Source organism: Thalassophryne amazonica, chromosome 6, assembly GCF_902500255.1.
Source record: "Thalassophryne amazonica chromosome 6, fThaAma1.1, whole genome shotgun sequence".
In the NCBI taxonomy this organism is placed as follows: Eukaryota; Metazoa; Chordata; class Actinopteri; order Batrachoidiformes; family Batrachoididae; genus Thalassophryne; species Thalassophryne amazonica.
The window spans coordinates 122209198-122235390 of NC_047108.1; the positions used below are offsets into that span (position 1 = coordinate 122209198).

Sequence of the window (26193 nt, forward strand, 5' to 3'; positions counted from 1 at the left end):
GAGGAATGGTCTATTTGAAGAGTTTCAGTCAGGTTTTAGAATTCATCATAGTACAGAAACAGCATTAGACGGTATTGCTTAAATTTTCATTGTTACGCAGATGATACCCAGCTTTATCTATCCATGAAGCCAGAGGACACACACCAATTAGCTAAACTGCAGGATTGTCTTACAGACATAAAGACATGGATGACCTCTAATTTCCTGCTTTTAAACTCAGATAAAACTGAAGTTATTGTACTTAGCCCCACAAATCTTAGAAACATGGTGTCTAACCAGATCCTTACTCTGGATGGCATTACCCTGACCTCCAATAATACTGTGAGAAATCTTGGAGTCATTTTTGATCAGGATATGTCATTCAAAGCGCATATTAAACAAATATGTAGGACTGCTTTTTTGCATTTACGCAATATCTCTAAAATTAGAAAGGTCTTGTCTCAGAGTGATGCTGAAAAACTAATTCATGCATTTATTTTCTCTAGGCTGGACTATTGTAATTCATTATTATCAGGTTGTCCTAAAAGTTCCCTAAAAAGCCTTCAGTTAATTCAAAATGCTGCAGCTAGAGTACTAACGGGGACTAGAAGGAGAGAGCATATCTCACCCATATTGGCCTCTCTTCATTGGCTTCCTGTTAATTCTAGAATAGAATTTAAAATTCTTTTTCTTACTTATAAGGTTTTGAATAATCAGGTCCCATCTTATCTTAGGGACCTCGTAGTACCATATCACCCCAATAGAGCGCTTCGCTCTCAGACTGCAGGCTTACTTGTAGTTCCTAGGGTTTGTAAGAGTAGAATGGGAGGCAGAGCCTTCAGCTTTCAGGCTCCTCTCCTGTGGAACCAGCTCCCAGTTCAAATCAGGGAGACAGACACCCTCTCTACTTTTAAGATTAGGCTTAAAACTTTCCTTTTTGCTAAAGCTTATAGTTAGGGCTGGATCAGGTGACCCTGAACCATCCCTTAGTTATGCTGCTATAGACTTAGAATGCAGGGGGGTTCCCATGATGCACTGAGTGTTTCTTTCTCTTTTTGCTCTGTATGCACCACTCTGCATTTAATCATTAGTGATTGATCGCTGCTCCCCTCCACAGCATGTCTTTATCCTGGTTCTCTCCCTCAGCCCCAACCAGTCCCAGCAGAAGACTGCCCCTCCCTGAGCCTGGTTCTGCTGGAGGTTTCTTCCTGTTAAAAGGGAGTTTTTCCTTCCCACTGTAGCCAAGACCGTTGGGGTTTTACATAATTATTGTATGGCCTTGCCTTACAATATAAAGCGCCTTGGGGCAACTGTTTGTTGTGATTTGGCGCTATATAAAAAAAAAAAATTGATTGATTGTCACCCACTGTAGAAGCTTATGACATAGTAGGTTGTGCACCAGTCTTAAAAATGTTGCCATGATCGATCTGGAGGATGATCCCAATCTGAGAATTCCTTGACTTTGTTCAGAATGTGCCAAAAATATTGTGGAATTGTAAGCCCTGTTCTTTGTGTCAAAATTGGGCTGCTAACTGACCATAAGAATGAGGAAGACAGTTTGCTAATTAGTGCTTCTTTCCTGTTGCTGACGGTGCTCCACTTTATGAACAAACTCTAATTGAACTTTATCCAAATCACTACCCCCCCCCCCCAAAGTTTACCTAATTATCAAGCTTTGTGTGTGTGTTTTTTTAAATGAGGCTATCTAACCTTGTTCTTTGCTGTTTACTTAAGCCTCATAAAGAAACATCATCATGAACACACATGTGTGTGCACATGTAGAGTCACAGTGGGCTCATACAAAGTGCTGACAAAGAAATCACTTTTATTCTGCATCTAAGCATCCCCACGGAAAAGAAAGCACGGAAATTACAACCGACACACAAACATACCGTATATAACACAGCAAAGGCATTTTCTCGTGTCCACACAATTTTTTGCCCCCAAACTCTATTTGTACAGTATAACACATGCACACTTTTCACACAAAGCCTTTTATTCAAAGACACTCGGCAACACTTCCTTTACTGTCAATGCAGTGGCACATTTATACATCCAGTAGATCTGAGCATTCAGTTTACGTGCACGCTGACACTCAGTGTGCCATAAATCATACACACCCTGTCACACAGACACACGTGTTCAATAGAGCTGAGTTACAGTAAAGGAACTGAGAGTGAAAATCACTGCTTATTACTTTGTCCGCACTGCAGCCAGGCTGCCGGGCTCCCCCGAGGTTGCAGTAATTGACTTGTCCAATCCCTCCTTTCAACACGTTATTCTTTCTCCGCTTCTTCTGTCCACGTTTTGCCAGAGGGACCAAGTTACCACACAAAAGATATTGGCGGCAATGTCAAAACTCTGGAATGGACAAACCGCTCCGTCTTTAATCAATACTGCCACACTGCCTGCGTACCTTCACAAACATCTGCATGCACTGCTCACCAAACAAATGACTGCTTATTGCACTTGTCATTGAGGCTTTTCAGGTTTCAAATCCAGCAAAACCTCGGAGAGGTCGCCGCTCTGCGAGATCTTAGTAACATTGAGAACTGCATTGAGACGCTCTGATCACACTGCACTTTAACCGCTGCACACAGACAACACAATTAACATCGTAACATAAAACTATTTTTATATTGTGCCTAAAACTCTCGTGAATATATTCTCTGGGTTTATAGACGTTATTGCGTTTGTTTTATGTAAACATGTGAGAATCACAGTCTGTCACTCTGTTAATTTCAGTGGGAGCTGGTGTGAGCTACAGTCGCTTCCTGATCATGTCGTTCTGGGGGAAAGTGGTTTGCTCTTTAACGTCTTGATTATTGTTCTTTACAACACTGTTTGTCCTCTTTGTTCCAGACTAATATATATAATATGTCTGAAATTCGGTTTGCGCTTATTAAATTCTACGCAGATTAAATGTAGCAGACACGGATTATTTTGTTAGACTTGTTTTAGCAAGTTTTCAGGGTATCATGCAGCAGTCTTCTATTAACATGATGAAAAGCATAAAAAACAAATACATTTTTGTATTATAATATTAATTTCCAAATGTCATCATGTGGATTCTCTATGTTGTTTTGACTGCAGCAACTCTGGCGTGCAAGGGATTATGGGATACGTGAAAATCCCGAATTGTTTGAAACCTTCTACTACCTCTTTAGATTTGAAGGTGTGGCTTGATGCACGATGTGTTTTGAAATTTGTCTCTTGTCCATTACACTGAGACACACTGTTGTGCTTCAGAACATTTGTGAAACAATATAAGAAATGTTTATTCTTGCTTTTCCTCATTTACCAATCAACTTGTTACAAGAGTGTGGTAACGATGTGCACACATTTTTTGAATGATGTTAGCTTTTTTGAGGGGTGGGGTGCTTGTGAATTTTAATTATATTTAAAATGAACACTTGTCTATTTGTAACATCCAGGCTGCAGTGATCTTTGCACCAGTGTTCCACCATATTCTCAGCTTTCAGTCTAGTCAGAATGACATTAGCAGGCAAGATGGTAGTATTTCAGGTCATGCCATTTTGACTTCAGTTTTGCACAACAGGAGTAAATGTGGAGATTGCATCCATTTCTTTTTTCCCTCTGATAGAAGTATTGAACCTATTACCGCCATTGATGGGATAATATTTTCATCCCCTGTTGGTTTCTCAGCAGGATATCTAAACAAAAAAAAAGACACCATAAGAACAGATATAAAAGAAATTTGATGGTAGTAGAACGTTGGGTCAAGGAAGTATTGTTGTGTTTTTAATAAACATTAATATTTAGTGATTTCCCTGTTATTTGTTTCTCATGGAATGGCCACATTCACCTGCACCTCAGCTTGGTTAAAACCAGACCAGCAGGGACATGTTGGGCCTTGATGTGCAATGTCTTCTGTTTCTTTGAAGCTTTCTTTCTCTTAAGCTAAATTGTTATTGCTCATGATTAGTGCAGTCTAGTATTCTGTACTTCGTCATTTTGTTGATGAGCACGCCATACCAAGCTGTGTTCGCAGGCTCTTGTGTGATAGGGCAATACTTTCTGCCTTTGCTGCTAATAACTGCTGATGGCTATACTGTCGACATTGGGTTATAATTGAGTTGTCCGAGGTCTTGTCAGTGGCAGTGGTGGCCATAAGCATAATGAAGACACAGGAATAGACTTGTGATAAATGAAGTGAAAATGCAAATGGAGTGTGCAGGTTATTTTTTATTCTCCCTCTGGGATCAATGTACATGCATATACTGTGTCTGTCTCGAAGCCAATTACATACATCCCATGTTAACTCTGTACCTTTAATGGAATATTTAACTTTGCCGTTGGCTGCTGCATCCCATCCCATTTTACAGAAGGCACCTAGTATGTCTACCTTATCTTTGTGCTCTTCAGTCTCTCAGCTTTTTGGCTATTTGATTGTTTTGAATATAATTTTCATTCTCAGCCAGAAGGCAAGGCTCTGGATTTACCAGTTGATTTATGCTCCTGTCCTCACCTCTGGTCATGAGTTTTGTTCATGACTGAAGGAGCAAAGTCACAGATGCAAGTAACGGAAATTAGTTTCCTCCATCAGATATCTGGGCTTAACCCTCGGGGACAGGGTGAGAAGCTCAACTATCCAGGCGGGACTTGGAGTAAAGCTGTATCCTCTTAGCATCGACAGGAGCAAGCCGAGGTGGTTTCAAATCAAATCAATTTTATTTATATAACGCCAAATCACAACAAACAGTTGCCCCAAGGCGCTTTATATTGTAAGGCAAGGCCATACAAAAATTACGGAAAAACCCCAACGGTCAAAACGACCCCCTGTGAGCAAGCACTTGGCAACAGTTGGAAGGAAAAACTCCCTTTTAACAGGAAGAAACCTCCAGCAGAACCAGGCTCAGGGAGGGGCAGTCTTCTGCTGGGACTGGTTGGGGCTGAGGGAGAGAACCAGGAAAAAGACGTGCTGTGGAGGGGAGCAGAGATCAATCACTAATGATTAAATGTAGAGTGGTGCATACAGAGCAAAAAGAGAAAGAAACACTCAGTGCATCATGGGAACCCCCCTGCATTCTAAGTCTATAGCAGCATAACTAAGGGATGGTTCAGAGTCACCTGATCCAGCCCTAACCAGATCCAGCCCTGTCTGTCTCCCTGATCTGAATTGGGAGCTGGTTCCACAGGAGAGGAGCCTGAAAGCTGAAGGCTCTGCCTCCCATTCTACTCTTACAAACCCTAGGAACTACAAGTAAGCCTTCAGTCTGAGAGCGAAGCGCTCTATTGGGGTGATATGGTACTATGAGGTCCCTAAGATAAGATGGGACCTGATTATTCAAAACCTTATAAGAAGAAGAATTTTAAATTCTATTCTAGAATTAACAGGAAGCCAATGAAGAGAGGCCAATATGGGTGAGATATGCTCTCTCCTTCTAGTCCCCGTCAGCACTCTAGCTGCAGCATTTTGAATTAACTGAAGGCTTTTCAGGGAACTTTTAGGACAACCTGATAATAATGAATTACAATAGTCCAGCCTAGAGGAAATAAATGCATGAATTAGTTTTTCAGCATCACTCTGAGACAAGACCTTTCTGATTTTAGAGATATTGCGCAAACGCAAAAAAGCAGTCCTACATATTTGTTTAATATGCACATTGAATGACATATCCTGATCAAAAATGACTCCAAGATTTCTCACAGTATTACTAGAGGTCAGGGTAATGCCATCCAGAGTAAGGATCTGGTTAGACACCATGTTTCTAAGATTTGTGGGGCCAAGTACAATAACTTCAGTTTTATCTGAGTTTAAAAGCAGGAAATTAGAGGTCATCCATGTCTTTATGTCTGTAAGACAATCCTGCAGTTCAGCTAATTGGTGTGTGTCCTCTGGCTTCATGGATAGATAAAGCTGGGTATCATCTGCATAACAATGAAAATTTAAGCAATGCCGTCTAATAATACTGCCTAAGGGAAACATGTATGAAGTGAATAAAATTGGTCCTAGCACAGAACCTTGTGGAACTCCATAACTAACCTTAGTCTGTGAAGAAGATTCCCCATTTACATGAACAAATTGTAATCTATTAGATAAATATGATTCAAACCACCGCAGCGCAGTGCCTTTAATACCTATGGCATGCTCTAATCTCTGTAATAAAATTTTATGGTCAACAGTATCAAAAGCAGCACTGAGGTCTAACAGAACAAGCACAGAGATGAGTCCACTGTCTGAGGCCATAAGATCATTTGTAACCTTCACTAATGCTGTTTCTGTACTATGATGAATTCTAAAACCTGACTGAAACTCTTCAAATAGACCATTTCTCTGCAGATGATCAGTTAGCTGTTTTACAACTACCCTTTCAAGAATTTTTGAGAGAAAAGGAAGGTTGGAGATTGGCCTATAATTAGCTAAGATAGCTGGGTCAAGTGATGGCTTTTTATGTAATGGTTTAATTACTGCCACCTTAAAAGCCTGTGGTACATAGCCAACTAATAAAGATAGATTGATCATATTTAAGATCGAAGCATTAATTAATGGTAGGGCTTCCTTGAGCATTCTGGTAGGAATGGGGTCTAATAGACATGTTGATGGTTTGGAGGAAGCAACTAATGAAAATAACTGACAGAACAATCGGAGAGAAAGAGTCTAACCAAATACCGGCATCACTGAAAGCAGCCAAAGATAACGATACGTCTTTGGGATGGTTCTGAGTAATTTTTTCTCTAATAGTTAAAATTTTATTAGCAAAGAAAGTCATGAAGTCATTACTAGTTAAAGTTAAAGGAATACTCGGCTCAATAGAGCTCTGACTCTTTGTCAGCCTGCCTACAGTGCTGAAAAGAAACCTGGGGTTGTTCTTATTTTCTTCAATTAGTGATGAGTAGTAAGATGTCCTAGCTTTACGGAGGGCTCTTTTATAGAGCAACAGACTCTTTTTCCAGGCTAAGTGAAGATCTTCTAAATTAGTGAGACGCCATTTCCTCTCCAACTTACGGGTTATCTGCTTTAAGCTACTAGTTTGTGAGTTATACCACGGAGTCAGGCACTTCTGATTTAAAGCTCTCTTTTTCAGAGGAGCTACAGCATCCAAAGTTGTCTTCAATGAGGATGTAAAACTATTGACGAGATACTCTATCTCACTTACAGAGTTTAGGTAGCTACTCTGCACTGTGTTGGTATATGGCATTAGAGAACATAAAGAAGGAATCATATCCTTAAACCTAGTTACAGCGCTTTCTGAAAGACTTCTAGTGTAATGAAACTTATTCCCCACTGCTGGGTAGTCCATCAGAGTAAATGTAAATGTTGTTAAGAAATGATCAGACAGAAGGGAGTTTTCAGGGAATACTGTTAAGTCTTCAATTTCCATACCATACGTCAGAACAAGATCTAAGATATGATTAAAGTGGTGGGTGGACTCATTTACATTTTGAGCAAAGCCAATAGAGTCTAATAATAGATTAAATGCAGTGTTGAGGCTGTCATTCTCAGCATCTGTGTGGATGTTAAAATCGCCCACTATAATTATCTTATCTGAGCTAAGCACTAAGTCAGACAAAAGGTCTGAAAATTCACAGAGAAACTCACAGTAACGACCAGGTGGACGATAGATAATAACAAATAAAACTGGTTTTTGGGACTTCCAATTTGGATGGACAAGACTAAGAGTCAAGCTTTCAAATGAATTAAAGCTCTGTCTGGGTTTTTGATTAATTAATAAGCTGGAATGGAAGATTGCTGCTAATCCTCCACCTCAGCCCGTGCTACGAGCATTCTGGCAGTTAGTGTGACTCGGGGGTGTTGACTCATTTAAGCTAACATATTCATCCTGCTGTAACCAGGTTTCTGTAAGGCAGAATAAATCAATATGTTGATCAATTATTATATCATTTACTAACAGGGACTTAGAAGAGAGAGACCTAATGTTTAATAGACCACATTTAACTGTTTTAGTCTGTGGTGCAGTTGAAGGTGCTATATTATTTTTTCTTTTTGAATTTTTATGCTTAAATATATTTTTACTGGTTATTGGTGGTCTGGGAGCAGGCACCGTCTCTACGTGGATGGGGGTAATGAGGGGATGGCAGGGGGAGAGAAGCTGCAGAGAGGTGTGTAAGACTACAACTCTGCTTCCTGGTCCCAACCCTGGATAGTCACGGTTTGGAGGATTTAAGAAAATTGGCCAGATTTCTAGAAATGAGAGCTGCTCCATCCAAAGTGGGATGGATACCGTCTCTCCTAACAAGACCAGGTTTTCCCCAGAAGCTTTGCCAATTATCTATGAAGCCCACCTCATTTTTTGGACACCACTCAGACAGCCAGCAATTCAGGGAGAACATGCGGCTAAACATGTCACTCCCAGTCCGATTGGGGAGGAGCCCAGAGAAAACTACAGAGTCCGACATTGTTTTTGCAAAGTTACACACCAATTCAATGTTAATTTTAGTGACCTCCGATTGGCGTAACCAGGTGTCATTAATGCCGACGTGAATTACAATCTTACCAAATTTACGCTTAGCCTTAGCCAGCAGTTTCAAATTTACTTCAGTGTCACCTGCTCTGGCCCCCGGAAGACAATTGACTATGGTTGCTGGTGTCGCTAACTTCACATTTCTCAAAACAGAGTCGCCAATAACCAGAGTTTGATCCTCAGTGGGTGTGTCGCCGAGTGGGGAAAAACGGTTAGAAATGTGAACGGGTTGGCGGTGTACACGGGGCTTCTGTTTAGGGCTTCGCTTCCTCCTCACAGTCACCCAGTCGTCCTGCTTTCCCGGCTGCTCGGGATCTGCTGGAAGGGAACTAACGGCGGCTAAGCTACCTTGGTCCGCACCGACTACAGGGCCTGGCTAGCTGTAGAATTTTCCACGGTGCAGAGCCGAGTCTCCAATTCGCCCAGCCTGGCCTCCAAAGCTACGAATAAGCTACACTTATTACAAGTACCATTACTGCTAAAGGAGGCCGAGGAATAACTAAACATTTCACACCCAGAGCAGAAAAGTGCGGGAGAGACAGGAGAAGCCGCCATGCTAAATCGGCTAAGAGCTAGTAGCTGCGCTAAGCTAGCGGATTCCTAAAAACACACAAAGTGAATAATGTGTAAATAATTTAGAGGTGATTCAGCAGAGGGAGTGCTTTAGTTAAGGCACGTGAAGATTACACTTTGAAACAAATCGTTATCTAGTTAACTAGATCAATCTAACTGCGCAGATTAAACAGCTAACAGATACAGCAAAACACCGCTGTGCTCCGGAACAGGAAGTGATACAATACCGCAGTGAGAGCCAACCACCAGTGACCACCGAAAAAGTTTGTTGGTTTATTGTCTTTTTTTTGGGGAGGACTTGCAGGCACATCCATCAGTGAGGATGCCAGGACACATCAAGAAGAGTTGGATGTTGCTGGATATAAGAAATTCACTACAATTAATTTATCCAACACCAACTCATAAGTCTCTCAAGATGTTCTACACCACAAAGGTCTAGGAACCCCCCATCCACCATGAGCTAGGATGTTGTCTTCATAAGGAAAACCTCCCACAGCATTTTTTTTTTTTTTTTTTACGTTTGTAGGAAGCTCAAGAGGACCATACAATCTGCTCTGGTCATAAAACAAGACAAAACTTTATCCAGCACAAGACTGGCAGAATGTAATGACAGAAATGTTGCAGCTGCACAACCATATATAGTCCAGCGTTTACAATGACGGGGTTGTTTAAAAGTCAACTACTAGTTGAATATTTTTTCCCAATAAAGTAGACTACTGTATCAGTCAGTCACTGGCTACACTGATGCCAGATTGTTCAATGAGGAGGGAGAATTCCCATACCATACCCCAACCTGCATGGACCCCAGTCTTTCCAAGATCATCCAGAAAAGTGAGTTCTTGAGTTCGGCATGTGTACTGATGCAGTTTCATACCCCCTTGTACATGTCATGAGTTTATCCCACATCTATTCACATTCTCACATTGCGCGAGAATGAAGCCCACCTCATTCAAAAATGAGGTGGGCTTCATAGATAATTGGCAAAGCTTCTTGGGAAAACCTGGTCTTGTTAGGAGAGACAGCATCCATCCCACTTTGGATGGAGCAGCTCTCATTTCTAGAAATCTGGCCAATTTTCTTAAATCCTCCAAACCGTGACTATCCAGGGTTAGGGTTAGGGTTAGGGTTGGGACCAGGAAGCAGAGTTGTAGTCTTACACACCTCTCTGCAGCTTCTCTCCCCCTGCCATCCCCTCATTACCCCATCCCCTTAGAGACGGTGCCTGCTCCCAGACTACCAATAACCAGCAAAAATCTATTTAAGCATAAAAATTCAAAAGAAAAAATAATATAGCACCTTCAACTGCACCACAGACTAAAACAGTTAAATGTGGTCTATTAAACATTAGGTCTCTCTCTTCTAAGTCCCTGTTGGTAAATGATATAATAATTGATCAACATATTGATTTATTCTGCCTTACAGAAACCTGGTTACAGCAGGATGAATATGTTAGTTTAAATGAGTCAACACCCCCGAGTCACACTAACTGTCAGAATGCTCGTAGCACGGGCCGGGGCGGAGGATTAGCAGCAATCTTCCATTCCAGCTTATTAATGAATCAAAACCCAGACAGAGCTTTAATTCATTTGAAAGCTTGACTCTTAGTCTTGTCCATCCAAATTGGAAGTCCCAAAAACCAGTTTTATTTGTTATTATCTATCGTCCACCTGGTCGTTACTGTGAGTTTCTCTGTGAATTTTCAGACCTTTTGTCTGACTTAGTGCTTAGCTCAGATAAGATAATTATAGTGGGCGATTTTAACATCCACACAGATGCTGAGAATGACAGCCTCAACACTGCATTTAATCTATTATTAGACTCTATTGGCTTTGCTCAAAAAGTAAATGAGTCCACCCACCACTTTAATCATATCTTAGATCTTGTTCTGACTTATGGTATGGAAATAGAAGACTTAACAGTATTCCCTGAAAACTCCCTTCTGTCTGATCATTTCTTAATAACATTTACATTTAGTCTGATGGACTACCCAGCAGTGGGGAATAAGTTTCATTACACTAGAAGTCTTTCAGAAAGTGCTGTAACTAGGTTTAAGGATATGATTCCTTCTTTATGTTCTCTGCCATATACCAACACAGTGCAGAGTAGCTACCTAAACTCTGTAAGTGAGATAGAGTATCTCGTCAATAGTTTTACATCCTCATTGAAGACAACTCTGGATGCTGTAGCTCCTCTGAAAAAGAGAGCTTTAAATCAAAAGTGCCTGACTCCGTGGTATAACTCACAAACTCGCAGGACATCTTACTACTCATCACTAATTGAAGAAAATAAGAACAACCCCAGGTATAGCTCACAAACTCGTAGCTTAAAGCAGATAACCCGTAAGTTGGAGAGGAAATGGCGTCTCACTAATTTAGAAGATCTTCACTTAGCCTGGAAAAAGAGTCTGTTGCTCTATAAAAAAGCCCTCTGTAAAGCTAGGACATCTTTCTACTCATCACTAATTGAAGAAAATAAGAACAACCCCAGGTTTCTTTTCAGCACTGTAGCCAGGCTGACAAAGAGTCAGAGCTCTATTGAGCTGAGTATTCCATTAACTTTAATTAGTAATGACTTCATGACTTTCTTTGCTAATAAAATTTTAACTATTAGAGAAAAAATTACTCATAACCATCCCAAAGACGTATCGTTATCTTTGGCTGCTTTCAGTGATGCCGGTATTTGGTTAGACTCATTCTCTCCGATTGTTCTGTCTGAGTTATTTTCATTAGTTACTTCATCCAAACCATCAACATGTTTATTAGACCCCATTCCTACCAGGCTGCTCAAGGAAGCCCTACCATTATTTAATGCTTCGATCTTAAATATGATCAATCTATCTTTGTTAGTTGGCTATGTACCACAGGCTTTTAAGGTGGCAGTAATTAAACCATTACTTAAAAAGCCATCACTTGACCCAGCTATCTTAGCTAATTATAGGCCAATCTCCAACCTTTCTTTTCTCTCAAAAATTCTAGAAAGGGTAGTTGTAAAACAGCTAACTGATCATCTGCAGAGGAATGGTCTATTTGAAGAGTTTCAGTCAGGTTTTAGAATTCATCATAGTACAGAAACAGCATTAGTGAAGGTTACAAATGATCTTCTTATGGCCTCGGACAGTGGACTCATCTCTGTGCTTGTTCTGTTAGACCTCAGTGCTGCTTTTGATACTGTTGACCATAAAATTTTATTACAGAGATTAGAGCATGCCATAGGTATTAAAGGCACTGCGCTGCGGTGGTTTGAATCATATTTGTCTAATAGATTACAATTTGTTCATGTACATGTGGAATCTTCTTCACAGACTAGGGTTAATTATGGAGTTCCACAAGGTTCTGTGCTAGGACCATTTTTATTCACTTTATACATGCTTCCCTTAGGTAGTATTATTAGACGGTATTGCTTAAATTTTCACTGTTACGCAGATGATACCCAGCTTTATCTATCCATGAAGCCAGAGGACACACACCAATTAGATAAACTGCAGGATTGTCTTACAGACATAAAGACATGGATGACTTCTAATTTCCTGCTTTTAAACTCAGATAAAACTGAAGTTATTGTACTTGGCCCCACAAATCTTAGAAACATGGTGTCTAACCAGATCCTTACTCTGGATGGCATTGCCCTGGCCTCTAGTAATACTGTGAGAAATCTTGGAGTCATTTTTGATCAGGATATGTCATTCAAAGCGCATATTAAACAAATATGTAGGACTGCTTTTTTGCATTTACACAATATCTCTAAAATCAGAAAGGTCTTGTCTCAGAGTGATGCTGAAAAACTAATTCATGCATTTATTTCCTCTAGGCTGGACTATTGTAATTCATTATTATCAGGTTGTCCTAAAAGTTCCCTAAAAAGCCTTCAGTTAATTCAAAATGCTGCAGCTAGAGTACTGACAGGGACTAGAAGGAGAGAGCATATCTCACCCATATTGACCTCTCTTCATTGGCTTCCTGTTAATTCTAGAATAGAATTTAAAATTCTTCTTCTTACTTATAAGGTTTTGAATAATCAGGTTCCATCTTATCTTATGGACCTCGTAGTACCATATCACCCCAATAGAGCGCTTTGCTCTCAGACTGCAGGCTTACTTGTAGTTCCTAGGGTTTGTAAGAGTAGAATGGGAGGCAGAGCCTTCAGCTTTCAGGCTCCTCTCCTGTGGAACCAGCTCCCAATTCAGATCAGGGAGACAGACACCCTCTCTACTTTTAAGATTAGGCTTAAAACTTTCCTTTTTGCTAAAGCTTATAGTTAGGGCTGGATCGGGTGACCCTGAACCATCCCTTAGTTATGCTGCTATAGACGTAGACTGCTGGGGGGTTCCCATGATGCACTGTTTCTTTCTCTTTTTGCTCTGTATGCACCACTCTGCATTTAATCATTAGTGATCGATCTCTGCTCCCCTCCACAGCATGTCTTTTTCCTGGTTCTCTCCCTCAGCCCCAACCAGTCCCAGCAGAAGACTGCCCCTCCCTGAGCCTGGTTCTGCTGGAGGTTTCTTCCTGTTAAAAGGGAGTTTTTCCTTCCCACTGTAGCCAAGTGCTTGCTCACAGGGGGTCGTTTTGACCGTTGGGGTTTTACATAATTATTGTATGGCCTTGCCTTACAATATAAAGCGCCTTGGGGCAACTGTTTGTTGTGATTTGGCGCTATATAAAAAAAAATTGATTGATTGATTTATTTCTACATTATTTCATTGAAATCCATTATATTAAGTGCATTAAACCTCTGGGGCCGACGCCGTCGTATACAACGGCTAAGACCAAGCTTTACTAAATTATGAATAACTTTTGAATGATATGAGATAGAAATTTACTTTTTTTTTTTTGCTGAAAAGTTAACTCCGCGGACTTTCAAGCCAGCCATCGGCCATCTTTGTACTCCTCATAGAAGCTGTGTGATGACGTGCGCAATGTGAGTGTCCAATCGGAATTGGTTCACGGTCACATGGTTTTCCAAAATCCAATCGTAGGGCAGATTTACCTCACGTGAAAAGCCAAAGATAATTTTCAGGAGTGATATGTTACTATGTTACTGGCCCATTTGAATAGCCCCCTGGGTGCTCCATTGAGTACATACTATTAGTACATACTCAGTGTGCCTTGCGCCATTACGCACAGCAATCAGTGAAAGCAGGAGCACACGGAAAGCCTCTGATGACAATCTCACTTGCTGAGAGTGTGTAACTATCAGGATTCCTCCACTAGTTTGCATGTGAGTGTTACTGGATAACTCTGTTGCTTTCTCGGCGTAAAGCACTGTTTACCATATCAATGGACAACAAAACACATAGACCATTTTATATATATTGTTCAAAATGTGCATTTGTGTTTATTGTTTGAACCTTTTTGTTGTACAGTCTTTCACACAAGACCTCAAAGTACCTTTATAAAGTGTCAAAACAGTTGTTTATTATAGTTTGCTGTGTGTTTTGAATGAATGTGTGTGGAAAATTATTTTTCGCTTTATTCTTTCCTTGCTTATTTTTATTGTAAACCTTTATTACACTTATAAAACACAACAAAAACATATATATTCTGAAAGCACAGGTTGTCTTGAAAAAAAGAGACATAAAACTCGAATGTGAGATGCAGGGAGAGCTGTTAACAGCAATAATAAAACATTTATGCCAGGCGAGTGAACTGTCCAAAAAATGCCCTTGGACCCCAGAGGGTTTAAAGTACCTAAAATTGATCCAGAGAGTCCTTTTCAGTCACCCTACAGCAGCATATATTGGTAAATATAATCTGTGCCACAAAGTGAACCATCCAACCATCCAGTTCAGTGACTACGTGTGTCAATCTGGAGTTTCTTCACTGGGAAAATTCAGAGGCCCCACATGTTATAGCAGAGCAATCACAGAAGCACCAGAGACATCAGTGGAGCTGGGGGAGAAGAGCCAGGTTGCTGGTGAGGCTGAGGCATCAGCCACCTGTTCCACAGTATTCTGCTAGCCAGTTTACAATCCCTGGATAACAAGTTGTGCAAGTTGAGACCAAGGATTTCCTTCCAGCAGGAGACTAGGGATTATAATATATTGTCATCCAGAGACTTGGTTAATGAAAACATTACCAGACCACGCTACTGCACCTCTGTGGTTCTTTATGTTTTGTCAAGTGGGTTACATGTTTTTTTTTTTTGGATCAACCGTGTTTAATGTGATTCAGAAATGTTCATTCTGTCAGATCTTTCTATTCTTTGTTGGACACTTTGGCTGTCTGGTGGAAGTTCACAGCTATTATTGCTACAGCAGTGTACATACCTCCCAAGCAGTAAACTTTGTTGGTTTCAGATGAAGCCATACTCAAAGAAGAAAAAGGTGCAGTTCTTTGACTGGCCACTTGAGGCTGGCTCCAGAAAAGAGCACCTTTACATAGGAGACCATTTTAAAATGTCCAATTTTAGAGCACATGCTTACAGCCTGGTATAAAAACAGTTCTGGTCTCTATAGATCGATTCCTCCTCCATAAAAACTGTACAGGGTGACTTTATTATTATTATTATTATTATTATTATTATTATTGCTGCAAGCACAAGAATTTTCAATCACAATAAAAAGTCTTAATGAGAAAGTTGTCCTGGAAACTGAACTGACTATTTGTTTCCTACAGGAGGGTGAGGAAACACTGTTTACATGAAATGGCTCTCTTTTTTGTAATTGTTTGCTAGTTGACAGTAACACAGCTGAGCTTTGGGACTATTTTACAGTGTGATAATGCTCTAGTTTGTAATTAAACAGAATTCTGGGGCAGTGATTTACCCAAAGGACAAAGAAAAGAGAAATGGCCTACATTTAGTGGCCCTTATTAAAGGTTCTTGTTTAATTATCTGCTTGGTTTTGCATCTTTAACAGGCTACAGTTGACATTGTTCAATAGGCTTTTTGTTCTGTCGTACTAGAATAAGCTGTTTTTTGTTTTTCTCTTCATGAAAGTGGGTTGATGTCCTGTTTTCTGGAGACCTGTCATAAAAATGGATATGTTGTTTGGCATCCCACATCTGCAACCTGCAGCTCACGAGGCCTTCTTAGAATAGTCGTTCCTTGTACTTCTCAGGAGCTGCCCTTTGATTGAAGTGTGCTAATGAGCTGAACTTCACAGCTAAAATTGTTTAATTGATCTTTAAGGACAAAGTCTTTTGAAAGTTTTAATCTTCACTGAGATTAAATCATAGGGATGTAAATGTCATGTGTGTTACCCTTTAGCTCCACGCTAACAGCTATTTGTTTTCATTAGGAACAGTTGCTCTTTTAATTGATCTTCTGTCACATCCTGTACAGTTTTGTGCATTTTAGGGCCACATTTTAAGTTAAACAAGTGTAGTTTGAGTCTATAAAGAGAACTTGGAATAAAATGTGAGGCACACACACACATCTGTCTAGCTATCTATGTCACTCTCTGTGTGTGTGTGTGTGTGTGTGTGTGTGTGTGTGTGTGTGTGTGTGTGTGTGTGTGTGTGTGTGTGTGTGTGTGTGTGTGTGTGTGTGTGTGTGTGTGTGTGTGTGTGTGTGTGTGTGTGTGTGTGTGTGTGTGTGTGTGTGTGTGTGTGTGTGTGTGTGTGTGTGTGTGTGTGTGTTACAACTGGGTTACTGCTGAGACACTATCATTAACTACACTGTGGCCAATTTGGGCTGAAACGTGGAGCCAAAACATTTTCAAAATGTATTTTGACCAATATAACCAAGTTATCAACATTTGCTCAGAATATTTGGGGACATTGTGTCCTAAAGATTAGAGTCACTCTTCTGACCAGAGGGTCATAGATTACCGTTAAACATCACCCAAAACTGTGTATATCAGCAACATGCATGGCACCTCTCTGTTTGTGTGAACGGTTGAATTTGGCTTGTCATTGTACAAAGTGTTGAGCATCTGTCTTGCATGAGAAAAACACTGTTGTGTGGGCCGCTGAAGAGGAGGTACTGCTGGCCCACCACCACCAGAGGGCGCCCTGCTTGGAGTGCGGGCTCCAAGCAGGAGAGGGCGCCAGACCCAGAAGAAGTGACAGCTGTCACTCATCCTCTGCACCAGCTGTCACTCGTTCATCATCACCACCATAAAAGCCGGACTGCAACTCCACCTCCCCGCCAAGAAATCGACTACCATTACCAAGGTAATTTCTCTGCTGAATTTAAACTGTGACTTACGTCTTATCTGTTTGCAGCCGTTGTCCTGTGGTGCCCTTTCAGCTGGGTTGGCGGTCAGTGAGAGAAGCGACGTCTTCGCCTCTCACTCCATCCAGATAAGTGGTAACAGGAGCTGCTAGTGTGTTCCTAGTTTGGAGGTGGAGGTGCTCCCTCCTAACTGTGTTTGGACTGAGAATTACTGAGTGTGCGCACTCACACTCACTCATCATATTTCTGCTTTCTGCCAGCAGTACCAGGGTCGACAGCTGAAGACAGAGGCCACCTGGGGACTCGGGACTTGGCGGCTCCGGTGTTCTTCAGACCGTTGGTGGTGGAAGCCGTGTGGGACGCGGCTTCTCTCTCGTCGGGGGTCTTCTATCTTCGAGCCTGCCCACACGTCACCTGGTGTTACATTGACTGTGCAAATTACTGTACGTTTCGTTGTGTATTATCACATCATTAAATTGTTACTTTTTTGGCTTATTCATTGTCCGTTCATTTGCGCCCCCTGTTGTGGGTCCGTGCTACGACACCTTCCCAACAAACACTGCATTAATAACATTTACCAGTATCTTCACTCACTCATCACTCATCTTCAACCACTTATCCAGGATCGGGTCACGGGTCAACAGCTGTAGCAGGGGACCCCAGACTTCCTTTTCCCGGGAAACATTGACCATCTCTGACTGGGGGATCCTGAGGTGTTTCCAGGACACTGTGGAGATATAGTCTCCCCACCTAGTCCCTGGTTCTTCCCACACATCAGCTAGCAGCTCGTTTAGCCACGGTGCTCTAATCGCTTTCGTCTTTTATAATGAAATAATGCTGAATTTATGTGGAAATGACTGTTGTACAAAAGCTTCAGATATCTGTCGCTGACATAAATGATGACTGGAGAGCAATCTGTGAACCGCGGCTAATGACTCATGCACAGATGCAAAAAGCGGACCGATTTTTAGGTTGTACCGTTCGGTCAGCGACACAAGGTCTCGTCCGCCAAGACTGCCAACCATAAGACAATGCAACGACACCAGCGGTTCCCCCTGCTGGTGGTGAGCCCACAAGGTGGAGATGAGCTGTGCCCGACTGGGTTCGGTGGCAAGCCCAGCCACCAGGCGCTCACTAACACACTCTCCATCATCCAGGCGGGGGCCCCGGGTTTCTGCTGGGTCGGGTCACATTTCCTCTGCCTCGTTCTGTCATGGTGTCTTGTGAACCAGTCTTAGTCTGGCCTCTCGCCTAAGACCAATTTGCCGTGGGAGACCCTACCTGGAGCACAAAGGCTCCAGACAACACAGCTCTTAGATTCATAGTGGCACACGAACCTCTCCACCACAATAAGGTGATGATTCCCAGTGAAGTACCAGCATTTTATATAATTATAATTGTTATTATTATACTTGAGTTTAGTCATTTTTGCAGCTACCTGTTGTACATTATAAGGCACATTATGGTAGCACCTCTAGTGCCACTACAACTAGATGACTTTATGCCTTTGTTCTTAATACTAGTGCAATTCCTGTGGATAAATCCACTTTAATTCATCTGAAATTCTCCAAAATAAAAACACTTCAAACATACTTTTTAGTAAAAGCATGGAAAATCTCCCAAATAGCAGTAGCTAACTGTTTTAGTAGGTTTCTTTAGTCGTGATATTTAGCAAATATGAATTTATATATAAAATATAATTTATTATGATCGTAGCCTATAAATTTGGCTAAAATCTGATGAATCCTTCCTGAGAGCAGGTATTGGGAATATACTAAGAAACATGTTCTGAGGTCCTTCTAAATTATATCATGCTGTTGCAGCACATTATGATTATTATTATTAGAGTGAAGTCACAGTCTGTATAGACAGGGGTGGTGGCCAAGTGGTTAGTGCACTTGGTTTCAGTGTGGAAGGTTCCCAGTTCAAACCAGGCCCTTGCCACATTTCTCCATGTAATATGAAGTTGCACTAGGAAGGATCCAGCATCAAACTTGTGCCAAATCAACGTGCAGATCCACCTTGGATCTGCTGTGGCGACCCTGAATGAAAACATGGGAGCAGCTAAAGGGTCTTACTTTATACAGACTTTATATCATTTGATGTCTAATTGTCTTGGCGCTAACTTGACTATGTCAGCACCTTGAGATTGAGGATCTGAGCACGGGCAGAGCGTTAAAGCAGAGATTCAAGATGGATTTAATCATTCACAGGTCTTGAAAACTCGTTGGCATCACATAACTTGATGGTAAAGTTCAGTTTCAATTTATTCAATTAATTTTATTACATGAGGCCAAATTATGGCATGAGATGAACTCAAAGATGTAAAACTTTTTCCACATACACAATATCATCATTTCCCTCAAATATTGTTCACAAACCAGTCTAAATCTGTGATAGTGAGCACTTCTCCTTTGCTGAGATAATCCATCCCACCTCACAGGTGTGCCATATCAAGATGCTGATTAGACACCGTGATTAGTGCACAGGTGTGCCTTAGACTGCCCACAATAAAAGGCCACTCTGAAAGGTGCAGTTTTGTTTTATTGGGGGGGGATACCAGTCAGTATCTGGTGTGACCACCATTTGCCTCATGCAGTGCAACACATCTCCTTCGCATAGAGTTGATCAGGTTGTCAATTGTGGCTTGTTTAATGTTGGTCCACTCCTCTTCAATGGCTGTGCGAAGTTGCTGGATATTGGCAGGAACTGGTACACGCTGTCATATACGCCAGTCCAGAGCATCCCAAACATGCTCAATGGGTGACATGTCCGGTGAGTATGCCGGCCATGCAAGAACTGGGACATTTTCAGCTTCCAAGAATTGTGTACAGATCCTTGCAACATTATTCTGCTGCAACATGAGGTGATGTTCTTGGATGTATGGCACAACAATGGGCCTCAGGATCTCGTCACGGTATCTCTGTGCATTCAAAATGCCATCAATAAAATACACCTGTGTTCTTCATCCATAACAGACGCCTGCCCATACCATAACCCCACCGCCACCATGGGCCACTCAATCCACAACATTGACATCAGAAAACCGCTCACCCACACGATGCCACACACGCTGTCTGCCATCTGCCCTGAACAGTGTGAACCGGGATTCATCCGTGAAGAGACCACCTCTCCAACGTGCCAAACGCCAGCGAATGTGAGCATTTGCCCACTCAAGTCGGTTACGACGACGAACTGGAGTCAGGTCGAGACCCCGATGAGGATGACGAGCATGCAGATGAGCTTCCCTGAGACGGTTTCTGACAGTTTGTGCAGAAATTCTTTGGTTATGCAAACCGACTGTTTCAGCAGCTGTCCGAGTGGCTGGTCTCAGACGATCTTGGAGGTGAACATGCTGGATGTGGAGGTCCTGGGCTGGTGTGGTTACACGTGGTCTGCGGTTGTGAGCCTGGTTGGATGTACTGCCAAATTCTCTGAAATGCCTTTGGAGACGGCTTATGGTAGAGAAATGAACATTCAATACACGAGCAACAGCTCTGGTTGACATTCCTGCTGTCAGCATGCCAATTGCACGCTCCCTCAAATCTTGCGACATCTGTGGCATTGTGCTGTGATAAAACTGCACCTTTCAGAGTGGCCTTTTATTGTGAGCAGTCTAAGGCACACCTGTGCACTAATCATGGTGTCTAATCAGCATCTTGATATGGCACACCTGTGAGGTGGGATGGATTATCTCAGCAAAGGAGAAGTGCTCACTATCACAGATTTAGACTGGTTTGTGAACAATATTTGAGGGAAATGGTGATATTGTGTATGTGGAAAAAGTTTTAGATCTTTGAGTTCATCTCATACAAAATGGGAGCAAAACCAAAAGTGTTGCGTTTATATTTTTGTTGAGTGTATATCCCAGAATTACAACAATGCTGCTTCAAGGTGTTTAATGTTGATATGAACATTGTTGTCGCATAACGCAATGCTAAGTTGGTATCCCATAACATAATGCTATTGGGCTTACATTAGCATGAAATTTTGCTAGCATCACATAATGCTAGATTTTAATGGGCTAACAATGTAATTATTTGTGTTTTTATAACAGACAGATTTGGGCCTCGTATTTACCGTATGGTGAGCCAAAGAATCTCAAAACCAAACGGTCCTATTCTCTATCTCTTTCAACTTAAGAGAAATGGGGAGGGGACAAATTTGAGTGTCAGGCTGCATCATCAGCCTTGTTGTCCTTGTTGTATTAGTTTTTGTCATACATAACATAAAATCACAACAGGCTATCACCGTTCTTGTGATAGCTAGAACACGTCTCACTGTTTGATTCTTTACCACTCCAAGTGGTTTAGGCTCTTGAGTCCTCTCCCCCTCAGGTCTGCTTCCTAACCTCTAATGATGATTAATGTGGGCTCCGTGAATATTGGCAGCATCGTGTTATTGGCATACTGACAGGGTTGTTAAGATGGATAACTACTCGAGAGAGAGAGATCGAGAGAGAAAGAGAGAGAGAGAGAGATCTATATATATAGATATATAGATATATATAGATACTCGTATGTCACCTTGTCATGGTTTACAACAATCTCTCACTTTTGTGAGTCTGTTCACGCATCTACTGTGTGTGTACAGGAAATGGTTCGTCGTGGAGAGATCCTTGATGACAACATGGAAGATGAGTTCTACCTACGTCGCCTGGACGCCGGCCTATTTGTCCTGCAGTTGATCTGCTACATTATGGTGGAAATCAGCAACTCAGGGATATCACAGGTATAAACACACACACACACACACACATGCTGCGTCTGGCCTGACGGCTTCACCTAAATTATTGTTCGACATGTGGTTGTACAAGCTCCAATATAGAGTCAGACGGGAGTCGGGGGTTTTATTGCTGAGGCGGTTTGGTTCCACGACATGTTCTGCCCGGTGCCTCTGCAGCCGTGTCACTCATTCACTGACATTCTGTGTTTTAACTGGTATTTTCTGTTCCAGCCAGTTTGGGCAACTGGGCTTTAATATAAATCTTTCTTGACGGCTGACTTCATTGTGTTTAAGAAAACAGTTCTATCCTTTTTAAATTTCTTTTTAGTAACCCAGTAGCTGGGAATGTTTGTTTCTTTGTTTTTATGTGTGTGTGTGTGTGTGTGTGTGTGTGTTTTTCAAATGTACTTTGTCAGTAAAGCATTAAGAAAACAGGAGTTATAAGGTGTTTGTTTTTATATCTTCCAGGTGTCTCTCAGGTGCATGTTATTAAAACCGTTTTTTCTGAACCTCTTTTTTTTTTACATTTAGTTGCAGCAAAGGGTCCATCAAATTCTCAACCTAAGAGGAGGTTCTGTCAAAGTTGTACGTCACATCATGAGAGGTGAGTCTCAAACCCTCGTAGTTCGTGTTCATCACTGTCGTCCCGGTTTCTCTTTGTGATCACAGGCTGCTGTCGCTGATTGGGGTGTCAGCCTTCACTAACCTCTCGATTCAGTTACATTACATTTCAGCAGTCACTGATGGAGGCACGCTGTTCTCATTGCAACAAGTTGACCCGCATCCTCTGCTTTCTATATGACTATTTTTTAAACATTTTTGGATGATATTGTTTTCCGAGCATCTGCGCAAGCCTGGCTTTTTGTGGAGTGACTGATTTCTGAAGGAGGTGTCTGTGTGAAATTCTCTCCTCTTGGGAAAAATTGCCACAGTTGGGGTTATTTTTATGAAGGAATTGATGAAGAAAATATAAAACAGTGACTTGCTGCACCAAATATAGGCGAACTTCTGCTGAACCTGGCTGCACAGTTTTCCGATTGGAGAAACCCATCATTTTAAGTGCTTCCTCAGTGTTCCAAGAGTGATATTCAAGCATAAACTGGTAAACACTTGCACTCAGCGATGCATGAGGGCTTGTGTCAAAATAGCTTTTTTTTTTTTGTGGCAAAAGAGCGCTGGCAGAGGACTGAGCAGTACTTCATCCCTGTGCTTTCATTTAAAAAGACAAATGCTGCTCATGCGGTTTCTTTCTATGACAATAGACAACTAACATCAAGCTTATAGAGCGTGCAGTGATAAAAGCACTCACCCTTCAACAGGAACATAGTCTGTCCAGTCTCTCTTTCTTTTTTTTTTTTTAGTGTGCTGTGATGTATTTTGTGCATTTTCTCTGACATATTGGTTGAATGTGGACAGAAAGCAAAAACAAGCTTCTTTCTCCCCTTTTTTTTTGTGTTTGTCAGGGTGATAAGATTTGCTGTCTGTTGCCTGATAAAGTGCTGCAGGGATGACACCCCCCCCCAAACATGCTGAAAAGTTCAGAGTTGTTCCAACTTTAAAAAGGTGTAGTGCTCAGAAAAAAAAGACACTGTGTGGCGGTTTTTCTCAAGGCAGCCACAGGCAGTTGTTATTGGAGTACATGAAAAATATCTCAATGCAGTATGTCCCATGGGCCCTAAAGGAAGTGGATTCTTTATGTATGGAGCAGTGAGATGTGTGCATGTGTGTGTGTCATGAAAGAGTGAGAGATGCACAGCCTAATGACTGAGTAATAAATGACTATAGTTTATATTAGTGTTGTGTTGATTTTTCTTTTTTCTCACGTAAATTTGTCTCAAGAATCTGTCACTGCTTTGATACCAAACTGTTGATTTCCACATCAAGAAATTTGCAAAGCTACGGTCCACTGATTGAATAATTAATTTCACTTGATTTGAATTTGAGATGCTTTCTGTGACTGCATTTACATGCAGCCAATAACCCTTTCATAACCGGAATATTAGCAATAGCCCGGTTGCGCACGGCCATGTAAACACCCGCAAAAACCCGAATATGCTCATATTCCGGTTTTTAAAAACCCGACTAAGACCCCTGGCTTACTCCTTTTCTAAACCCGAATATCAAGTCATATAAACGCGCATCGGGATATCCCCATAGAAAGGAACATTATTTTGTAGAACAAAAACAAAGAGTTCACCGCACTTCTGTGTAGCACAAACAAATCTGGTGCAATCAGATAGGACTAATTTGTAAAAGAGAAAAATAACTGGTGCAACACAGAAATGCCAGGAAATTTAATAAGGTGCCGAAAGCAAAAATGTACAATGGGACTAACGTTTCGATGTGAGAGTCACATCTTCCTCAGAGTCCTTATTTTTCTCTTGAACATTATTTTGTGTTCTGCGTCCTTATCAGGCAGGCCGGTCGTAGCACCGGCTGGCATCACCGTGATTGCTCTCACTGCCTCCGATGCGCTTACTGAGTCCGTGGGCTCGGTAAACGCCGCAGCAGGCCACTCACATGGCCCCCCTCTCTGCTGTGCGGAGCTGCGCCAACTTTGGCAACAGGTCCAGAGACTACGCTCGCTGTTTTGATGCGTTCCGGCAGCCGCAAGGATAGATTCTTGCGGAAAAATCCACAGCGCCACAGGGTCTCAGTATACCACACCCGCAGAGCTCCGTGGCCATGACTTGGATTCTTTGCGGGTCCCGCATCCGTACCCCCGGATGCAGTGAGCGAAGGGAGAGCACGCGCATTGTGTTCTGCGTGTGTCTGTTTATAATCTTCTCGCCCAGAAGAAAAAAGAGAGTGTTTACACAGGAGAGAAAAGTGAGAAAATGTTAATGCCTGTTTGAGAAAAGTGTATAAAGTGTGTAGTGAGGGGTTTTACAGCCTTTAAACATCTATAATAATTGTAAAAAATAACGCTGACTACTTCGCGGATTTTGCGTATCGCGGGTTATTTTTAGAACGTAACTCCCGCGATAAACGAGGGACCACTGTACTTCATTAGTATCGTGAAAGACATGAATATAATGTCTTTTATTGACAGTAGAAAGTACCGAGATAGCGACATTTACAAGAAGGTGGCTGAAAAATTACGCGAAGCAGGATTTGCATGAACGCCAGACTAAAGCACCGGTGGAAGACGTGCGTCGCTGTTTAGATGGGGATATTCCAAATGATACCAATGACCATCTATACAGGAGTAACTCTGTCTGCTTAAGCATGTAAACAGGTTATTCCTAATGATTTAGAAAGCGGAATATTGACCTTAACCCGAATATTAACGGCATGTAAACGTATTCTGTGCGTTAACCTTCTCCAAATGAAATGCAGCACTTACCGATGTTTTCGACCTCCACAGAGAGGATTATGCCAACAAATTGTTACAAACAAATAAAAAACCTACTTGACACTTCAAAACAACATTGAACAGGTCTCTTTGGCTTCTCCCTTGTTTTTTACTCGGGGTCGCCACAGCACATCCAAGGTGGATCTACATGTTGATTTGGCGCATTTTATGCCAGATTCCCTCCCTGATGCAACTCCACATTGTGTGAAGAATTGGGTAGGGGTGACGTTGAAATGGGAACTGTCCCCACTGGAAACAAGCGTGGTCACCACTACTGCCTTTACAGCAATGTTGAATAAAACAAGTAAACATGTTTTGTGGTTGTGTGCCCAGTTTGATTCCAGTACTCGTATCACCAGCCTGAATAAGATTGCGTGCTTCTTGCCCAGGCAGTGAGGAAAGGCTTCACGTCTTTGTTTGACAGCAAGTTTTTGCTCTTATCTGCCAAAGTCACCGTGTTAGAACATAATTAATCATTATGGATGATGTCAGTCTTCCTTATTGTGTTTATCAAATTGCATATATTTGTTTTCATCTCTCAAAATATAATTCAGTTGATTTAAAGCATTGATTAATATTGTACGTAGTTCAGTCACCTGTTGAGGATGTCCTTCTTTTCAGCAGGTCTGTACTAAGCTGTCGTGGCAGTCAGGTGACATGACACCTGGAGATGTGGTTTCACCTTCTGGCTCAAGTGTAGATCGTTATTGGATGAGGCATACAGAATAAAATAAATTATCACTGCGGTAATAAAAATAATGAGAGTAAACTGAATGTTTATGTTGCCTCTGACAGAAATGTCTTAATGTCCTGTGATGAGACAAGCAGCAGCTGTCCTTCATCCGCTGTTTTTCCCCTTTCTAAAGATTTCCTGTCCTGCTGCATTTGTTTGCTGATTGTTTTTGAAAGACCTAGCAGGTGTGTTGTTTTCGTGCCGGTGTGACATCCATCCTTCCTCTATCATCAGGTAAAGCTGGAGGACGAGGTTGTGTTCACACC

General features: G+C 41.6%; 1 protein-coding gene across 1 annotated transcript in view; it reads left to right on the forward strand.

Annotated features, from left to right (window-relative positions):
- The window catches only part of ctnnbl1 (catenin, beta like 1), a 193300-nt gene that overhangs the window by 155756 nt on the left and 11351 nt on the right, over positions 1-26193 (forward strand). The window contains exons 14-15 of the mRNA XM_034173303.1: positions 21708-21845; positions 22371-22443. Of these exons, the coding sequence (XP_034029194.1) occupies positions 21708-21845; positions 22371-22443 (211 nt within the window). The remainder of the gene's footprint in view (positions 1-21707; positions 21846-22370; positions 22444-26193) is intronic.